The sequence below is a fragment of the Xyrauchen texanus genome, chromosome 21 (assembly GCF_025860055.1).
Source record: "Xyrauchen texanus isolate HMW12.3.18 chromosome 21, RBS_HiC_50CHRs, whole genome shotgun sequence".
NCBI lineage: Eukaryota > Metazoa > Chordata > Actinopteri > Cypriniformes > Catostomidae > Xyrauchen > Xyrauchen texanus.
In genome coordinates, this window is record NC_068296.1 from 30101793 (window position 1) to 30118042 (window position 16250).

The 16250-nt window shown below is 45.2% G+C and overlaps 1 protein-coding gene across 1 annotated transcript in view; it reads right to left on the minus strand.

Moving 5' to 3' along the window:
• Nucleotides 1-16250, minus strand: part of LOC127661703 (thrombospondin type-1 domain-containing protein 4-like) — a 71314-nt gene that overhangs the window by 9946 nt on the left and 45118 nt on the right. Inside the window, exons 8-17 of the mRNA XM_052152536.1 lie at nt 12225-12429; nt 10837-11012; nt 10658-10757; nt 10347-10544; nt 9980-10109; nt 9674-9878; nt 2587-2760; nt 1494-1667; nt 799-978; nt 186-330 (exon numbers count right to left, since the gene is read on the minus strand). Of these exons, the coding sequence (XP_052008496.1) occupies nt 186-330; nt 799-978; nt 1494-1667; nt 2587-2760; nt 9674-9878; nt 9980-10109; nt 10347-10544; nt 10658-10757; nt 10837-11012; nt 12225-12429 (1687 nt within the window). The remainder of the gene's footprint in view (nt 1-185; nt 331-798; nt 979-1493; nt 1668-2586; nt 2761-9673; nt 9879-9979; nt 10110-10346; nt 10545-10657; nt 10758-10836; nt 11013-12224; nt 12430-16250) is intronic.

The window sequence follows — 16250 nt, forward strand, 5'->3', positions numbered from 1 at the left end:
GTGGGAAAATATTTAATTGTCGTAAAAATAAAGCAACAATGAAAAATATTTAATGGCCCTTAATATACCCAGACATGTTCAGGACAACTTAAATGAGTGGTGGCTAGTGGTGCTTTTTATAATATAACATCAGATTAATATATGTACATGAAGTGTTATCTTTATATATTAATGATGGCACTGACCAACTAGAGGCAGGCAGGGCTCGGTGTTGCACTCCTCTTTGTTATGCGGCTTTAGTGTTTCCTCACAGCTGTCACTGGTAATCACGTGATCAGAGAGACAGTGCACCTCTCGCAGACGGTAACCACCCGCACATGTCTTTGAACACTGCACACACAAACATACCATCGATATATAAATAATGTAGATTTGCATTTTAAAACTGAGAAGAGCAATCGGTAATTCAGTATGCAAAGAATCACAATTAATCTTGACTGTACAAAAGTCGCCGACATGATGCTAGGGTGTTCTTGATGATTGCAAAGTGGTTATTTATTGAAGAAAAAAACATTCCCGCGTTTCTAAATATTCTGGTCTCTAGATATGGCTTGGGTCACTACTTAAATGTATTCGTAGCCCATTTTATGGTTACTTTGGAAACTATTTATGTGCTATCTATGTGAGTTAAGGCCACATAACGTATGAGCAATAGTAATTATAGTCTCCTGTATGTAATTAATGGTGTTTGCTGAGGCACGCATTACTCTTACAACACCAAGCACTACTAAAAAGAAGTATGAAGTATTTCAATTTGAGTGTTTTGGTATGTTGTGTGTGTGTGTTTGGTTCACACACCGCACTCCAGTCTGTGTGGTACCACTTTGCTCCACAGGCTTTGATGAAGCAGCTCTGCTGGCTGAGCGGTCTGTCCAGAGAAGAGCACTCATAAAGGGGCATGATGGCAAAACCCTCATCAGACTTCATCAAACACACTACTGTCCTCTGCTGGCTGCCAACGCCGCAGTCCGCTGAGCACTGACAACACAAGACCAGAAACCAATAAAAAAACAGACCTTCACACTAGACCAATAACCATCATCTATAACATCAACATACTGTTAAAGTCACAATAAATACAGTTCTCTCAAGTCAACAAGAAATCAAAATGGACCCTATTTACTTTGATTAACATTCTTGGTCTTACAATGCACAAAAAGTCATCATCGGCGCACATTATTGTAAAGATTTATTTTCTCTTTGTAATCTTTTGCTCCACCTCTAAAACAACTTTCCTTTTGGCTGATGTCATCAAGTCCTCTTATTTTTTAAACCACCTGTTATTTAGTCCCAATGAATAAAATCAAGTCCTGCCCTACATTTGATCTCACTGAATATCCTGTTTCACTTGGAAACCTAAAATTGTTTGCGAACGCCATTTGATGTTGATATAAAACAATGTAAAAATAGGATTAGTAATTGCATTCTAAAGAAAGATTGGTTTGCCTCTGGATGATGCCGCCTGTCTCGCTGCAGTCTCACTGTGTTCTCACCTGACTCCAGGCTCCAGTGAACCACTCAGTGCGGCTTTCACAGGGGCCGTTGTTGCACGGCTGTGCCTCTGGGGGGCGCTGTGACCCACAGCTCTCTAAAGGCAAACTGCTGATGTAATTGGTGATGCACAAAACGTTGCGAGTCCGCATGCCTGCGCCACACTCGGCAGAACACTGACATCACAGACAGAACATGCTCACAGTTAGCAAGTAAATAAAACCACATGGACACGAATTCTGACAGCCGGCAGCTGCATATTAGAACAATACTTGACTAACAGAAATTCTGATTTCAAAGTCCACACACATTTCCTGATAATGTCTTGAGTGTTTTCTGTACAGCCGGTCACAAACTGACACTAGTGTGCAAGTATATGAATTAATGTTTTTCTGTAAAGGTATTAGGTAATACAGTTACCTAATTCAGATCCGTACATACAAAATAAACATGTACACTGGCAGACACATTTTTTAAATAATGTACAGATTTTCAGGGATGTGCACAGACATTTTGGGGGGCAGGGGCTCAACTGGAAAAAAGAGCACTTCTCATAATTATTTATTTGAAAACATTTAAATAAAGACATGACATCATCTTAAGACATGCCAGTCTATTGCATACTGTGGCAACTGAACAACAAACACAAAGACAATGTTAAGCTTCATTTAATGAACCAAATAGTTTTCAACTGTGTTTGATATAATGGCAAGTGATTTTCTAGTACCATATCTACCAAATCTAGTGGCCCCCTTTCCAGCAGTGATGGCTGCTGGAAAGGGGGCCACTAGATTTGATAAAAAAATTGCTTGTTTCAAATAGTGAGGGTGCTGTTTTTTACATCAGAAATGTCCTGACTATAGTTTGTGATCAGTTGAATCCCACTGTGGTGAATTAAATTACCAATTTACATTATTCCAAACTTTACATGCCAAACTGATACATGCCAAATACTGGTCAAAACTGGTACATTTTTCCTGCATAAGTGAGCAGTTCTTGGCAAGAATAGGCTGCAAAGTGGACCAGAATTTATGCAGATTGTCAAAGCTATGACTACATGAGACGACTAACCAACTAAACTTCCATAGCACTCACCTGACCACTCCACTCACTGAAGAACCAGCTCTTTGTACAGGGACCAGTATCACAGTTCTCCACATCACTGGGCCGAAGTTTCATGTTGCACTCGTCATCTGCTACAATATCACCAACATTACTGACACAGTGCACCTCGCGTGTCCTCTGACCTACTCCACAGGGCACAGAACACTGACAACACGCACACACACACACATGCAAGCACACACACACACACACACACACACACACACACACACACACACACACACACACACACACACACAAATTAACTTCAGCTGGTAAATGTTACAGTGCAATGACAGAAACATACTCTACACAATTATGTAAACGCTAATGTCTAGCTATGCAAGCTCGATTTCACATGTTGTCGTGTTTCAAAAAGTGTCAGAATGCAATTCATAATGCAGCGCAAATACACGTTGCATTCTCAGTGTTGCCGCAAGGGACTCTATAGCAGACATTAGAGCAGAGGTCTTTAAACCTGTTTAACCCTACATTTAACAACTCTAATATTTAAAAAGAACAATTAAACGAACATTTCAGTGGGCGACTCCAACTTCGTGATCAGTGCCCTGACTACTGATGTTACGTTCCTGTGTTGTCTGCCCTCTGTTCTCTGTTTCACTATCACGTTGATTTTACGTTTCCTTGTTGTCCGCTCCGTGTTTTCCTTTTCACCCTTCACCGATCCCGCTCCATGTCACGTTTTCCCTGTTGTCCGCCCTGAGTCTCACTGTCCGTGTGTTAAACTACATTTCCCACAATTCCCGGCCTCCCCCACTGCCTGCACTCATCATTGTTTTCACCTGTGTCTCGTTCAGTCTCCACTTTGTCTGTGTATTTAAACCTTGGTTCTTTGTTTACTCTCTGTCGGTCGTTGTTTGGTAATGTTTCGTTTCTTGCATGTCGTCAAGCCTGGTCCGTGTTCCCTACCAGAGTTCAGAGTTTGTTGAGTTTGTTTCATCGTGTTTATTTCTGTCTCGTTGTGTATCAGTTTCCAGTTTTCCCATCGTGGACTTTTCTTTGTGTTTACCTTTTGTTTCTTATTTGTTTATTCTTAATAAAATACCGCGTTTGGATCCGCACCTCTGTCTGTCCTGTCCTGCTTCCACACCCAGCATAACAGAACGACCGACCCACCAATGGATCCAGCGGTCCAGCAGGCTGCTGGACCAACTACCGGCTGCTCAGCCTGAGGCAAGAAGGCCGACCTATAGAGGACCACGTCCGCGACTTCATGGAACTGGCGAGTGTCGCGGACTTCCCTGAATCCTCCCTTGTGGCCTTCTTCAGGGGTAATCTGGACGGTACGCTTAAGGAGCGGTTACCACCGGCGACGCGCGGTTGGACACTCCTGAAATTCGTGGAGGAGACCGTGCTGGTCTGTGGCTTGCCATTCACTGTGGGTGTGACTGAGGAGGACCCAACCTCTCCACCCACTGTGGTGACTCCCCAGTCGTCCGTAGCGCCTCCTGTCATGCCTGCCCCACCTGCCAGCGAGCCAACCCCCATGCCTGTCGTTCCCCATGAGCCTGCACGGTCCACTTCGTCCGCCCGGAGGAGGAAGAGAAGACGGGCTTCCGCCTCCCGGCCCACGCCTGCCCCGGTCTGCGAGCTAGAGCCCCCGCCTGCCCCGGTCTGCGAGCCTGCACCCACGCCTTCCACGGTGAGCAAGCCAGCGCCCACGCCTTCCACGGTGAGCGAGCCAGCGCCCACGCACATCACCGTGAGCGAGCCTGAGTCCTCGCACATCACCGTGAGCGAGCCTGAGTCCTCGCACATCACCGTGAGCGAGCCTGAGTCCTCGCACATCACCGTGAGCGAGCCTGAGTCCTCGCACATCACCGTGAGCGAGCCTGAGTCCTCGCACATCACCGTGAGCGAGCCTGAGTCCTCGTCAGCCACGGTCAGCGAACCCAAGCCAGCGCATTCCACGGTCCCCTGAGCCAGCGCCTGTAGCCTCGACCGTCCCTGAGCCAGCGCCTGTAGCCTCGACCGTCCCTGAGCCAGCGCCTGTAGCCTCGACCGTCCCTGAGCCAGCGCCTGTAGCCTCGACCGTCCCTGAGCCAGCGCCTGTAGCCTCGACCGTCCCTGAGCCAGCGCCTGTAGCCTCGACCGTCCCTGAGCCAGCGCCTGTAGCCTCGACCGTCCCTGAGCCAGCGCCTGTAGCCTCGACCGTCCCTGAGCCAGCGCCAGTAGCCAGGACCGTCCAAGAGCCAGCGCCAGTGGTCGTGCCCGTCCTAGAGCCAGCGCTTCTCGAGCCTTCCAGGGCTCCTCCTCCCGAGTCTTTCAGGGTTCCGCCTTCCAAGTCTCTCAAGTCTCTCGAGTCTTCTAGGGCTCCTCCTCCCGAGCTTTCCAGAGCTCCGCCTTCCGAGTTTCCCGAGCTTTCCAGAGCTCCGCCTTCCGAGTTACCCAAGCTTTCCAGAGCTCCGCCTTCCGAGTTACCCGAGCTTTCCAGAGCTCCGCCTTCCGAGTTACTCGAGCTTTCCAGAGCTCCGCCTTCCGAGCTTTCCAGAGCTCCGCCTTCCGAGCTTTCCAGAGCTCCGCCTTCCGAGCTTTTCAGAGCTCCGCCTCCCGAGCTTTCCAGAGCTCCGCCTCCCGAGCTTTCCAGAGCTCCGCCTCTCGAGCCTTCCAGGGCTCCGCCCCTCAAGCCTCTCGAGCCTTCCAGGGCTCCGCCCCTCAAGCCTCTCGAGCCTTCCAGGGCTCCGCCCTCAAGCCTCTCGAGCCTTCCAGGGCTCCGCCCCTCAAGCCTCTCGAGCCTTCCAGGGCTCCGCCCCTCAAGCCTATCCAGCCTTCCAGGGCTCCGCCTCAAGCTTCCCGAGCTTTCCAGAGCTCCTCCTCTCGAGCTTTCCAGAGCTCCTCCTCTCGAGCTTTCCAGAGCTCCTCCTCTCAAGCCTCTCGGGCCACCCAGGGCTCCGCCCCTCAAGTCACTCGAGCCTTCCAGGGCTCCGCCTCTCGAGCCTCCCAGGGCTCCGCCCCTCAAGTCACTCGAGCCTTCTAGGGCTCCGCCTCTCGAGCCTCGAGCCTTCCAGGGCTCCGCCCCACAAGCCTCTCCAGCCTTCCAGGGCTCCGCCTCTCAAGCCTCTCGGGCCTTCCAGGGCTCCGCCTCTCAAGCCTCTCGAGCCTTCCACGGCCCTTCTCCCCGAGCCTCCTACGGCTCCACCTCCCGAGCCTCCTGCGGCTCTGCTCCCAGAGACTCCAGAGCCTTCTGGGGCTCCGCCTCCCGGGCGTCCTGCGGCTCTTCTCCCCGAGCCTTCTACGGCTCTTCTCCCAGAAACTCCCGGGCCTCCTACGGCTCCGTCTCCCGAGCCTTTCACGGCTCCGCCTCCCGAGCCTCCTATGGCTCTGCTCCCAGAGACTCCAGAGCCTTCTAGGGCCACGCCTCTGAAACCTCCTATGGCACCACCTCCCTTGGCTCCACCTCCAGAGCCTTCCAGGCCTCCGCCTCTAAAACCTCCTACGGCGCCACCTTCCTCGGCTCCACCTCCTGAGCCTCCCTCGGCTCCACCTCCAGAGCCTCCCAGGCCTCCGCCTCTCAGGTCACTCGAGCCTTCCAGGCCTCCGCCTTTAAAGCCTCCTACGGCTCCACCTTCATCGGTTCTGCCTCCAGAGCCTTCCAGGCCTCCGCCTCCAGAGCCTCCTACGGCGCCACCTCCATCGGTTCCGCCTCCAGAGCCTCCCTCAGCTTCATCTCCAGAGCCCCTTGCAGCTCCCCTAGGGGCCACTCTTCCTCCCAGGCCCCCTGAACCAGCCCTAGCCCTGTGGCCACCCCCTAGGTCACCTAAACCTGTCCCTGTCCCGGAGCCACTCCCCAGGACTCCTGTGCCGGCCCTTGTTCTGCGACCATCTCCCAGACCTCCTAGACCTGCCCCAGTCCTGAGGCCGCCTCCCAGGCCTCCTGGACCTGTCCCTGTCCGATGGCCACCTCCCAGGCCCCCCAGACCTGTTCCTGTCTTGTGGCCGCCTCCTAGGCCTCCTGGACCTGTCCCTGTCCGATGGCCACCTCCCAGACCAGCCAAACCTGTCCCTTTGTGCCCCCATGGACTGCCTAATTGCCCCTTGTGCCCCCGTGGCCTGTCTCATTTCCCTTTGTGCCCCCGTGGACTGCCTAATTGCCCTTTGTGCCCCCGTGGTCTGTCTCCGTGTCCCTTGTGCCTTCTTGGTCTCTCTCTGTGCCCCTTGTGCTCCCTTTTCTCTGTCTGTGTTCCCCCGGGTCTACCCCCTCACTCCCTGGATCTTTTGTTCTTCTGTGTAGATTTTCTTTTGGCATTAGGACCGTCTGGAATCCGGTCCTTTTAGGGGGGGTTATGTTACGTTCCTGTGTTGTCTGCCCTCTGTTCTCTGTTTCACTATCACGTTGATTTCACGTTTCCTTGTTGTCCGCTCCGTGTTTTCCTTTTCACCCGTCACCAATCCTGCTCCATGTCACGTTTTCCCTGTTGTCCGCCCTGAGTCTCACTGTCCGTGTGTTAAACTACATTTCCCACAATTCCCGGCCTCCCCCACTGCCTGCACTCATCATTGTTTTCACCTGTGTCTCGTTCAGTCTCCACTTTGTCTGTGTATTTAAACCTTGGTTCTTTGTTTACTCTCTGTCGGTCATTGTTTGGTAATGTTTCGTTTCTTGCATGTCGTCAAGCCTGGTCCATGTTCCCTACCCGAGTTCAGAGTTTGTTGAGTTTGTTTCATCGTGTTTATTTCTGTCTCGTTGTGTATCAGTTTCCAGTTTTCCCATCGTGGACTTTTCTTTGTGTTTACCTTTTGTTTCTTATTTGTTTATTCTTAATAAAATACCGCGTTTGGATCCGCACCTCTGTCTGTCCTGTCCTGCTTCCACACCCAGCATAACAACTGAACTAAGGAGCTGATTGAGACAAACACTGTTGCATTATAGCAAACTGTCTTCTTCTATGGTCAGTTTCAAGTCAACTACTGTCATTGCGTGCAATAGTTTAAAGAGAACATTGCTAAGCAAGATTAAAGTAAAGTTTGTCTGTCAACATGTCTATAGTTAGCTACATGAATAATAACAGATTTAGTTTATTTTTTTAAGAAAACTATCACCCCCTTGAGTAATGATGTCTTTTACTGCCACAGTAAAAGCATATTCACACCAAGCCTGAATTTTCGGTGGAAATGTTCATTCTGAATGAGCTTTTGAATAGGAACAATAGATTCCGATGGCGCTATACACACCGGTCAAACAAATCATCCGCCGACAATCCAACGTTTTTACAGAGAGCAGTCTGATTTTGCTTTCTATGCACAGCGATGAAAACTGGCTGACCAATGAGATTAGTCCTTTTTTTAAAAGTTGCTGCAGCACAATCCAGTGCATTGGTGGTGCTAATCAACTGGTATACACAGGTGTACTCATCTTATGCACAAAAACTCTGAATTCAATGTAAGTAATATGCTGTAAATAAATAATATAGAAGCAGGAAACACATTCTTTCTGTTTTAGAATATTTATGTAATGTGCTTATACCTTATATTATGTAATATACAATTTCTGGTGTTTTGTCTTAATGTACATTATTTAATATATATATATATATATATATATATATATATATATATATATATATATATATATATATATATATATATATATATATATATATATACATATATATATATATATATATATTTACTGTGTCTGTTATATATACCCCGTGACCCTGTACACAGGATAAGCGGTTGAGGATGGATGGATGGATGGATGGATGGTGTCTGTTATATAATCCTGGCATTACAAATAGCAGTGTGGTTTGTCAATTTGACTATAGTTCATAAAAAATATCACAAAAAAAGTCTCTTTGCATGCAATAATTTACTACAAGTGTAGCCAAACGAATTGCTGAACCTCATTTTTATTGCAAGAATAAACTAAAACAACGTTTTCCTTTAACAGTGCTCTTTTTCTCACCGCATACAAGAAACCCTGAATTCAATACAAATATGAAATAATAAAAAATAGAAAAGGCTATTAAATAAAGGCTGTAGTTTCTTTTATATTTAATCTTTTATATATTTTCAATGATATGCATCATATTTTACACTATACCCGTTTTTTTAATGTATATTATTACATGTGTATTCATATCACTGTACCTTGTGTTATGTTATCCAGGCTTTTTAAAATAATTTGTTTGGATTATACTCTTAGCAAAATGCAAGCATAAATATAAAGACAGAATACATGGGACGGATGCAACAGAGCCCTTTATTCATCTCACTCACACAAAAAACACCTATTCTATATTTCTCAAAATGGATCAAAAACATGGAAAGAGCATAATGAAAGTTATGGCTAATTAGGTACATAACTGCCTTAACTGCTTTAAATATTTAAATATCATGCACTGACAGCTGAACGCTTAAAGATCTAAGCACTAAATCAGAATTTTTTTTTGTAGAACAGCGCCGCCTACTGTACAGGGGTTAAATATTGTTTTTATTTTTTATTTGTACCGGTCTCAGTGTGAGTAGATCATTGGTCAGGCAGTTCGACTTGCAAATTCGTCACGAATTTGGTGTGAATAAGCCTTAACCCAAGAATGCACATTAAAGCCGCATTCACTCTAGGCTTTGAGCATGTAACATTATTTTGGACACCGCAACAGACAGGATATGCAAATCTTCTTGTCATGCAAATTCACAGGTCAAAATTGACCAAACTTGAACTTTCGTGCACAGCGGAATGTAAAATTTCTTTGCATGAACTTCAGTTTTCGGCGTACCTTATTTGGATGCGTTTGAATGAAAGTAAACGGAGAGCAAAGTGAAGTGTGACCGTGGCTTTAGTATGTACAGTGGGACCGCAAGCTTGAAATGTCTTGGCCAAGCATTTGCACCTGCATATGTGTACTTGTGTAAAGTATGTTTATTGCCAAACTTGAAACTAATAATAATGCATGTGTTACTGCAGTTTTCTGGCTCTAAATCCCCCAAACCAAACATCTGTCCCACAGTGCAAAAGCTCCACCAACTGCCCCTGCTGATAGGCTGTTGCTCACTGTCCTCACGTGTATGGCCAATCAGCGGGGAGGAGGGGCTGTGACTGACAGCTGTCACTCACAGAACTCCACTCTGAGCGAATGTGCCACTCGCTGCAGATCTTCATCTGGCAGGAGGTGCTCGTCTCTGGACGCTCTAGGTGCTGACATCGACTGGTGTGCACATTTAACGTACGGTTGGCGTACACCTGACGACAGAGAACCTGACGATGCTGCATGCCCAAACCGCAAGTCTTACTGCATTCAGACCACTCGCCAATGTCCCAGCTGTAACACATATAAAGAACAGCTAGAGCCAAAATCTCTTCTAAATAAACCAAAAACATTGACGAAAGTTTTTCCAACAAATGCACTCTAGAATGACTCACAACGCAGGACACGGCTGCATGTTACACGGCTCCTCCTGCACGCTGGGTTTGGTGCTGCTGTCACACAGACCATTCAGCACGTGTGTGTGAGTAATCCGGTGGACGCAGCCAAACACTGTGTACCTGCTACCTGCACTTGTAATGCACCAATCAACAAATGAGGAACCCATACAGATGTTAAACAAATCTAATGTTTAATAATCTAATTTAATTTCACATTCAAACAACCCACATACTCACTCATGAGGCAGAATTTTCTTTCACAGAATTAAACTTTTTACAGTTTGCAGGAATGATGTTTCTACAAAAAAACATAATAAATGCCCTGATAGGGAGTGATTATACAGTTAATTTGTGTAGTTCTGACCTCTGCCACAGGAGGTGCTGCAGTCTGTGGTGCCAGTGAGTTTCCAGTTGTAGTCTCTGTATCTATCTGGGTGTGCAGCTGCAGGTAACTGGTTGTCAGGGATGGGGGGAGGATACCTGACCACACTTGACTTTTCACGTTCCTCTGGAGTCGGAAGGCTGCTCGGATCATAACCAGCCTGCCCGTTCACAACATTTACTGTGGAGAAATGCATCACAAACAGTAAAGGAGCAGCAGAAAATATCCTTACAGTTCAGCCCAGTATATTTGCTGCTGATGTATGTGACAGACTGTTGTATGGACACACTCACCCTGCAGTTGTTGGTCTTCATGATGTTGAGAGTTTCCAGTGTTCTCTGAGGGCATAATAAACTCATAATGAACTCCTGGATTGGTCTGTTGGTAGATCATCTGAGGAGAGAGAACATACACATATGATATAAGAGAAACATCAGTCACTACAGATACAAAAAGTCTTCATGTCACTCACGTAAACGTCCAGGATCTCATTTGTTGGGCCCTCGGCCAGGAACGATTCTCCAGTGGTGCTGGAGATCTCATTGGGGCGCTGGTATGTGAACATGGTTCCCACTCCCTCATACATACCAGGCCGGTCAATGGCCCAGTTTCCATTAATAATCGATCGGCCAGACCGACTGCGCAGAGCTAAAGGACACACATACAAAGACACATAGGCCTTAGAAGATATACTGAGGACCTCTTACAGACTTTGGAAAACAACATGTAAAACATTTGTCACATCAACACACATGTCAAATATTTGGCCTGCAGATGCTGCAGGCAGCAGCATACGGTGAGGCACATCTGTTTAATTAGAAATGCAGAGGTGAAGGGTGAATGATGCAGAGTCTGTTTATATGAGCAGCCGCAGGCCAGGAAGGAGGCCTCTTGTTAACGCAACAACAATAAAAACAGGCATTTCGTCACTCAGACGTCTCTTTCCAGTTCTGTTTCCTTTCTCATTCTGTCTCTCTCTCATTATATCTGGGACATTACAAGTAAGTGACATGCACTTAAAGACTGACTGAAACATACGATAAAATGTTTCCCTCTGGAGCTGGGTTTGAGCTGGCTTATAATTTAACAGATCTGATCTTTTTACAAGCGTATGTCACACAACAGCTACTTTAAATTGAGGAGCCCAGACATTCTGATATAGGTGCTTCAGCCACAGTAATTTTACAGGTCGCAGTTAAAGACATTCAAATGTGTCAGATATTCAAGACATTCTGTATTGGAAGTTTAGGTGACACGCATCCTAACCAGGCGCAACACGATTTTTGAGCATTATGAAATGTGCTGACTTTGCGACAAAATTGAGCATGTTTATTATAAAACTATGTGGAGCAGGATTTTGGACAAATAAGATTTTACCGTAATAAGAGCTACAGAGTATGATGCAACAGATACTACAAGCAAGCGACAAACAAAACGCTGTTATCGGGGTTGGTTAGGGCAAACACTTGGGAGAAATGACTGAATTTCAGGCATGAAACTCTGAACAGCGCAAGCTGATAGATTCTTTGAACTTGCAATCTGTTAGCAAATTGGCTTGTTCACATTTTATATGTTAAGTATATCACATAGTATAAGCTTATAGGTCCTTTGACATGCAATAGGGTAGCCAATCAACTTGTATACTTTCTCTTTATCTGTGTAATATCTGTGTAATGTATGTTCAAGCACTAACAAGTCTTCATATTTCCTCTGCAGCAGCAGCAGCAGCATAGCAGATCTAGTACGCCAAGACCAAAATCCTATCAATATCTCATACCCACATTAACAAGTTAAGGCTTTCTGAGAGTTATTCATGACTTAAATGGGATTTATTGATGTGTTGCTTTTTGAGTGACTTACCAAGATAGTTTCTGCTCTTCACCATCTCTGTGACGTTGATCTTCGTGGCGCCCTGTGGAATCTCTACAATCTTGTGGTAACCCACTTTAGACAGGCTATGCTGAAACAGGCCGGAGACAAGCTTACATGCGCTGTTATCTCCACCGCAAACACCGCATTTATCACGCACATTGCCAGAGCCCAGGAGATCATCGCAACCGACACTCTGCCACAAACATAACAGATAAAAACACTGTGAGCAATCTAAAATTAGTGTTAATTATGAGCACACGCAACAGTCTTTAAAGGCATTCAAGATGCAACATTTTGCAGTGACAAAGTGACCAGATTTGTAATGGCAGCTGGCCATTTGAGGTGACATGAGTGAGGCCATTGGCGATGTTGAGAAGAGTTTAACTAGGGCAACCAGCAGTAGGAAGACTACTACGGCCAACAATCTGTATGTGTGAACAGGGCTTTTTTCAGTAGTGTTTGGTGTTAGGTCCAGAGAGACTAGAGTGAAAAGAAGGAGAAATGGACAGACAAAAAGAGAAAGAGTGGAGAGGAATGAACGAGGAAATGATGGACAAAAATAATGAACAGAAGGGGGGCAAAAAACTCAAAGGGATGCTTTAGATTTATAAAGTAACTTGCATAGTCTCACACCAAGTCATGTCTTGTTTTCGAATTTATTTCTATTAATCGTTCAGTCTACAAAGCGCAAAAGAAAGACATGTTGTTTCAGGGTTAGTTTGCGTTACATGCTCTTTATCTCATCACATTCAATTCAGACTGCAAGTTCACAACTCACAACAAGGGTAAAATACTTTGTGTGCCATAGAGCTGGAGATTCAGTAGTGGTGGAGCACTGCTGCTGAACAGTGGTGCAGGATATAGCAATAATCCCTTGCTGGAATCAGGAGCGAGTCAGTAGTTTTCTCAGTGGTCTTTGAACTAATGATGCAGAACGGTTCCTTCTCACACTGACCTGCTATCAAACCTGAACAACTCTCCAGAATACCTGCTGTCCAACCCAGACTACAACATTACTTTGACAAACTACCTCATGCAGTCATTACCAATTTACAACAAATATCCAAAAACACACACAAAATGTAGAAATCCAGCCTGGAAAAGTATTTCACAAGAAATCAAAACATTCTTGCATTTAATTCAAAACATTAAAACATGCCATGATCAGTCACAAGACATGCATTAACCAATGATGGCTGACATCAAATCTGGCTTGTTATGTAAATATTTGTGAACATGAATGAGATCTGAGACAAAATAAACTATCAAGATGAGATTTAACACAAAGCTATCTTTTCCACTGCCATGTAGAGGAAGGAGTCAAGGGTTCTGCATGTAAACATCATCCGTTGTTATGTGGAAATTCCACGGATCACTGACGAGCAGAAGAGTCGCGCAGTTCACACGGATGCTGAATACCGGGATACGACAGCTGGTCAGATGACGGCCTCATCACAGCAAACATCTACAATTTCAAACATTAGCACAACTGAATATATTTTAGAGAGGAGAACAGTGTCTTGATTCATGTGAGTGTGTGAGATGTAATATTGTCTTAGTCTTTGAACTGACTGGGAGGCTCAAGTTTGTGGTTCACAACGAGAATGAAGCTGGCAGCGTAAAAGACACAGTCTGACTGACCCGACGGATACAGTTACATACCGGCAGGGATATTTTATACTCTATAATGCTCGAATTCAAACAAAACCCCCTTTACATACAGTAGAACACACATTTTTGCAAAACTAATGAATTCCACTGAACACATACTGACTGAAATGATAACTTCTGATTATACTGATATTTTAAACCCTTGAGTAGGCCAGCTGAATAATTACAGTTGATCAAAACAAAGCAGCTCTCTGAATTGGGTGCGTGTTTGTGAGCTACAGTGGCATTATCTAGGTCTGTTGGTCGCACTTTGCAAAATTTGTCTGTACGATTTCAGATAGACGAAAGTGCTTACATGACATTTTAAAAAGACATTGAGCTTTTAAGCTGAAATCAAACTTTTAAAGTGTCTGTAAACGTACTGTCTGAATAGTCAAATGAAAAGTATATCTTATAAATGTGTCCAAATTTCTCATGGAAAAAATTTTAAAAACATTTGCTCACCGGAAGTTGTTGTTGTTGTTGTTCAAATGTTGTAATAAATCTGTGTCCGAACTGTGTTCATGTTTGTCATGAAAAGGTATCCTCAGATGTTTCTGGGTATCTGATGACTCCTTATATATATAACTGTATGTTCTGTGCATTTATTAAACACAGCTGTCCTATTTTCAGGCATAAATAGATGTATATATTTTATGAAGAAAATGTTTCTGTAAAGCTCGCCATAATGCTAGGGTGTTTTGGGTGGTTGTCAGGTCATCATGCAGTTTCTAAGGTGTTCTGGGGTTTCTTAGCACATTGCTATGCCATTCCAAGTGTGTTCTTGTTGTTTGCCTACTGGCTTAAGTCAAAAGAGCCCATCCCCAAGTCTCTATTATATTCTGGTCTGTAGATATGGCTCGAGTTCCAATTTCAATATAAGTCTTAATTAAGATTTTTGTGCTTGTTTTAATGTCTGTCAGGTAAAAAAGTCTGATCACTTAGAAGATTAATAGCAAACTTGTCCTCAACAAGCCAGATAACTTGACCTTATAAACACCACTTGGTTATCATGACATGAAGAAAATTTTTTTTAATGCAAATGGTCCTGGATCTTGTTAACGTATATTGCGAATCCAGATGGTATATTTTTTTTTAGTAATAACATAGTTGTTAGGCTTCTTTCAGTAGTCATATAATAAATAATTTAATTATATTTTGGCATACAGACAGCAGCTCCTCCTCTGTGCACTGACTTCACAAGTTCCCACGATGCACTGTGCTGCAGGAGCCAGAAGATTATGGACAGGTTGGAACCCTTTCAAGCGATGCTGTCCGCACAGCTCAACATTTCCTTCACAGAGCCCGAAAACAGAGCCGAGAAACACTCAAACCTTTCAGCTGTGGAAATAACATGAATTGTCATGGCATGGTGTGTGGTGTCTATTTATGAATGAAATAACAATGGGAAAACATCAAAGTCGATCATGATTAACATTAGAAGAGAGGAGATACAATATACAATTACATCGATCGATTAACCCTAACATACTAAACCAGTCCTTCCTAAAGTACAATCAGACTCTTTGAGGCCGAAAAACAATTAATTAATTCAGCAACTGCTAAAACACTCCCATAATGTGTGACCCAGTATAAACCCCGGGTGAGAAGTCAGAGGAATTAACTCAAATACCCTCCAGAAAGTTATCACAGCTCACTCATTCTGCAGTAACAATTCATTACATTAATGAGGTCATTTCACTGTTGAAAACTGAAACTTAACTACCATATTTTCTGGAAATAAAGTCACACCTGAATATAAGTGGCATTTGGTCAAAATCGTGTTGTTGAGAGGAAAAAAAACACCAATAAGTTGCATCTGTGTATAAGTTGAACCGATAGCCCGAGGATGCATGTTGGTGGGCATTAGGACCCGGGAGCAGCAGGCTTCCCTTCAGCCGCTCAGCAAGCGTCAAGTTGCTCCGTGAAGATTACCACAAGATCTAGGCATCATTTCAAATTGCATTTGGGCTTGTTTTAATCAGAAGCATCTGCTTTAAGTAAGTTTTTCATATTCTGTTGTGCCACGTCATGGTCGCAGAGCATGCTCAACCTTCTGCCCCGGAGTCCTAAATCTACTCCATGCTATGTCACAGCCACCACTCAGCTTATGCCCAGCCATTTTACAGCCATGCCTCAACCTGCTCCATGCTTTGTCACGCCTCTGCCTGCTACATACCGTGTCACAGCCATGCCTCAGCCTGCTCCATGCCATGTCACAGTCACACCTTGGTCTGCTCCAACGAGCCTGCGCCCACGCCTGCCACGGCCAAGGAGCCAGCACCCACGCCTGCCTCTGCTGCACGAGCCAGCTCCCACTCCTGCCACAGCCTACGAGCCAGCGCCCATGACTGCCACGGCCAG